Raw genomic sequence first — 5,156 nt, 5'->3', positions numbered from 1 at the left:
TATATATTTAATTCTTTCCCCATTAGAGTGCAAGATCCCTCAGAACAGGAATGGTGTCTTATACACTGTAATATGTAACTGTCCACCTGCCTGGTTTTAGAGATGCCCAGAAGATTATTAAAGAACAACACCTGGGTTTGTTTGTGTGTGTGACAAGGGTGTGACCTTGGGGTTCCATCTGGGCCATGGCCCTTTCTCCTCTGCTCTGGGACTATCCCCCTGTTTTTCACTTCCAAGCTGACATAAAAACTGTAGGTTTCCACTGCTGTGTCCTTGCCCCATGATGTCTTAAAGCCAGAGCAAATGAACTGAAACTTCTGAGACCATAAGCCAAACTCAACTTTTCCTCCTTTAAATTGTGGGTGTCGGGTATTTCCTCCCAGTAATGGAAAATCTGCCTGATACAGAAAACTGCTGCCAAAGAAATGAAGACATTGGCTCCACATACCTGATTACATGGCTTAGAAGCCTTTGAAACTGGTTTGTGGGAGGCATTCAGAAAGGTTTTGAGGTACAGACTAGAGAAGTCCTAGAATACTGTAAGCAGAGGTTGATGGTCAATTCTAGTGGGAGCTTAGAAAACTATAATGCCCATAAGCATGCAGATTGTAAAGACTGAGGGGCTGGGGCTATAGATGAGTGGCACAGCATCTGCCTGGCAAGCACAAGGTCCTGAGTTTGATTCCTGATACTCTCCCACCCCAAAAAAGTCTGAGCTCTTGAGGTTTTATAGGGGAATGAGGACTCTAGTGAGCACTGGACTGGAGACCATGGGTGTTATAGTCTGGAAAATATTTTATCCACAATTCATCCACTCCTTAAAACTCCATGTAAGGTTATATTTAAAGACAAAAGACTAATTCATCTGACAGAAACTTTCAAGGCACCTCAATGTTCAGGCTGTGGTCTGTACTGCTGGCTGCTCCTAGCCAGATTTATAGTGAGAATAGGGAGCAAAAAGCAGAGCAGAAAGGTTTGAAAATACTTTAGTTTGGTCTGGAAACAAAGTTCATGTAAAGCTGGGACCAAAAAGGATGGCTGCTGGAGAGATTAGCATCATTAAGTCAAGTACTTTGAACTGAGATAAGAAGAAAGTTGCTCTGAAGGTATCTCAGGAGAGAGCAGGACCCCAACCACTGCAGGCTCAAGACTGCAAGTGTAAACATTTTATTTGACTAATCTTTGGGATGCCCTGCTCAAGAAGAGTTGATGTAGGAAGCTGGTTTCCCAGGATTCATTTCACCGTGTTATCTATCAAGGCACTCAGAGGCCATCGCGTTCATGATTCAAGAGAGCCTGGCCACTGATGTTGGCAACAGATGTTGGCATCATCCACATGGTACAGGTTGTTCACGGAACATGAGCCAGGACTTATGGGGTCATGGAGGCTTCAATCCAAGTCTTAAAGGTAGACCTGGGAGGCCAGGCAAAGTGTCCCAGAGTTAGAGTCCCTTCAGGGAGCCGTAAAGAGCACAATGTGAAGTTTTGAGAGTGAAGCTAAAGTTGCAATGGAGGGCCGGGGAGATAGCTCAGTAGAATAAGCACTTGCCTGGTAAGTGCAGGGTCCTGAGTTCAATCCCTGGTACCAAAATAAATAAATAAGTAAAGTTGCAATAGAAAGGCCAAGAATTCAGAATGTCTGCGGAGGAAGCTTCAGGCATCAAGCACAACACTACCGAAATTCACCTCTGACAACTATGTGCCCTCAAGGGTAGATGTGGAGCTGCAGGATTTAACATTTTTCCTTCTGGATTTTTGTCTTGTTTCTATTTGATCTTTTCTATCCAGTTCCTCCCTGTTTGCATGGGAATGTTTAACCTGCACAACTCTGTCTTCAGCTTATATAACTTGCCTTTGATTTTTTTTTTAACTGAGGCTCACAGCTAAGAACTGTCTTCAGTCTCAGAACAGAGTTTGGACTTGGACTTCTGAATAATGCTGGAACTGAGAGCTTGAGAAAGGTGAATTTCTAATGTACGTTTCCAGTTGTACACAGGATTGTTACATCCTGTTAGGCGAATCTTTATTTGGAGCTCAACTGTGGCTCAAGGTGAATGTGTTGAAATGTCAAGTTTACAAGAAAGGAAACATGGTGGTTAACCTTGATTTGTCAACTCCACTGGCTTGAGAGACACCAATGAGATGAGTAAAGCACAGTTCTGGGTGCACACGGTGGGGTCACAGAGGCCTGGCCTCTGGAACGGTCTCAGCTGGGGGCATGGACCCTTCTCACACTCTTTCCCTGCTTTCTGCTTTCTGCCCAGAGAGGGTCAGAGTTGTCTGCCATGAACTTACACTATGATGCTTCTGCTTGGAACTAGACAACATAAGTCAAACTAAACTTCTCCTTCTCTAAATTGGGGGTGCCGGGCAGTTTGTCTCAGCAACATGAAAGCTGACTAACAAGTTTATCTTTGCATTACCATATAGAAGAAGGCACAGTAGACACTAGTATCTATAATTGTTAGGATGTAACTATATATAATACTAAACATATGCTGAATACATTCATGTTTAAAGAAATCTGTACGCTGCAGAGTGTAACTGAACAGCATACCAAGATATTTTAATCTAATTACATAGCCAAATTGAGAACTCAGAATATTTAGGTCTTTAATCTGTGGAGCCAGTGCCCCAACACTGAATCCACAAGACAAATAAATGACTATAAAAGAGGTAAGTCTTAAAATTTTTACAAAGTCATTTTACTCTTATCCTTTCACCAAACATACCAAAATATTTTATTTTGAACACTAACAGAGTTGGTGGCAAAAAGAGTGAAAACACAGAGAGGCAAAGAACAAGGTACATATTTGATATCCAAAATTCAAATAACTCACTGTCAACATATGTATTATTTATCACGTCCTGAAATGTTTCAGAAGTAATAGGGATGCCCATGCTATCCAAAATATCAACCACTTCATCAGTGGCAACTCGGCCATCTTTTATACTACCAAAGATCTTCAAATTGTCCTGGAATACTACAAAAATGATAAAGAAATAAATTACTGTAACATGAGTATCAACAGCTTTTCCTGTAAAGTAAGTTCCCACGTTAATAACTTAATAGAGAAAAACAACTGTATGTAAGCATGGGTTTTTTGAGATGTTTACCTTTTTAAAAAATAATAATAATACTACATGGGTCTCACTACACAGTTCAGACTCGTAATGATCCTCCTGTCTCAGCCTGCCAGCACTGGGATTACAAGCACGTGCCACCACCCCCATTGCTGGGGCCAGCACAGCATGCCTGGGGTTCCAGGGCCAGCATGACATGTGGCACCGAGGATTGAATTCAGGACTTTGTGCTTGCCAGGCTTATGCTGCTGAGCTATCCCCCCTGCCCTAGATGTTTACTTATAAGTAATTATTTACTCAACTTTTGTCATATTTCTAGCATACATTCTATTTTTTGCTATTAATAGCTGACATTTACTGAATATTAATTATGTATCAGGCATTGCACTAAAAGCTATGACTTACATCATGCAACCACCCACAGTAGGCCTATAAAATAGAAATTATTATCCTTACTTTATAGAGAAAAAACTAAGGGCTAGAAAGTTCCCTTCAATTATACCACTAGTAACAGAAAAGGTAGATTATTAATCTAGCAATTTCATTCTATAATACATCCTTTTAATAATTATTTTATTCTTACATCTTAGTTAAAATCTTTACCTAAGACAATTTGTATCAGTGGTACACTCTACAATGATAAGACAACTTAACACAAAGTCCAAAGGAACCATTAATTGCTTAAAAATGAAATTTAGAAAAGATAATGTAAAAGAAAAAAATGGCAGAGACATGAAATTACCTTTCACAGGCTTTATCATGCTTCAAAGAGTTTGGCAGTGACTTAGCCACTACTATAATGGTTTTATTTCTCCATATAAATTTAATATCAGTATACCAACAATCCTTAGCATCAAAACTGAATTGTAAACAATGCAGAAAACTACTCATATTAATAGAATTCTTCATAAAAAAGCTTTCTTAAAACTTAAGGAGATTAAAAGCTATATCCCATAGCTAAATTGAAATTCTCCTCTACCCACTGCATCTTTTAATTTACCTTGATAAAAAATACAATTTCCATGACAGGAGATAGCTCTGGGGCCGGGGAGATAGCTCAGAGGCCAAAGCGCCTGTCTGGCAAGGGCAAGGTCCTGAGTTCGATCCCCAGTGGAAAAAAAAAATACAATTTCCATTATCAATTCCAGATAGAAAAACACTTTAGGGTCCAACTATATTTCCTTGGAATCTGAGATACAATAAGCATAATGACCTACAAGCCCTAAAATAAGCATAATCAAGGAGGCAAAGCCAGGCATTACTTATTTACTCAACTTGTAACTACAAGGAGCAAGAGTGGCAGAGTGAGGAATTCTAAACATCTGCCCCTCCATAAAGTAATGAGAACACCAAGAGCAAAAATATGAAAACTTCAGACTGATAAGAAATGAACCCAGTTTTTAAAATGGACAATAAACATGAAAAGGAAAAAAAACTCCACATGATTAATAATTATACTAAAAGTTAACAAATTTCATAATTGAGAAATATAAATAAGGTACATCATTTCTTACAAAATAAGAGAGTAGAACTTCCCTTTCTCTTAAAGATATTTATATTTTCCCAGTATTTTATGGAGAGATCTTTTCATTCTCAACACTATGCTTGGCTTTTTTAATTAGCTTCTAGGAGATCTACGTCCTTTAGATTTCCTCTCTTAACAATAGTTCATTTTGCCTCGGCAAAAAAATATATAAAGTATATATTTATGCATACATGAGTATGAAAAAAAGATTCTAAGGCCATTACTAAACTGTAATAGGATAGGAGAAATTTAAGGTTTTTCAATATACACATATATTACTTGGATATTTTATAAAAATGAAATATTATTAGGGCCGGCCAGATAGCTCAGCAAACTAAAGTGCCTGCTTAGGCAGAGCACAGTGCCTGGGGTTTGATCCCTGAGTGTCGTACTGGCCCCACCTCCGGGGTGCACTGAGACAGTGATTGGGACTGGGTGTGGTATTGCATGCCTGTAATCCCAGCACTTGAGAGGCTGAACACACGCAGATCACTATGAGTCAGATCTACATAGTGAGACCCTGTAGACCCTGTAGACCCTGTCCTAA

The 5,156-nt window shown here is 39.3% G+C and overlaps 1 protein-coding gene across 1 annotated transcript in view; it reads right to left on the bottom strand.

Annotated features, from left to right (window-relative positions):
• The window catches only part of Efcab13 (EF-hand calcium binding domain 13), a 120,255-nt gene that overhangs the window by 75,831 nt on the left and 39,268 nt on the right, over positions 1-5,156 (bottom strand). The window contains exon 8 of the mRNA XM_023714109.1: positions 2,841-2,984. Coding sequence (XP_023569877.1) covers positions 2,841-2,984 — 144 coding nt within the window. The remainder of the gene's footprint in view (positions 1-2,840; positions 2,985-5,156) is intronic.

The sequence above is a fragment of the Octodon degus genome, unplaced genomic scaffold (genome assembly GCF_000260255.1).
Source record: "Octodon degus isolate 3935 unplaced genomic scaffold, OctDeg1.0 scaffold00033, whole genome shotgun sequence".
NCBI classification, from domain to species: Eukaryota; Metazoa; Chordata; class Mammalia; order Rodentia; family Octodontidae; genus Octodon; species Octodon degus.
Note: the sequence above shows the minus strand (reverse complement) of the source record. Positions and strands in the feature narration are given on the sequence as shown.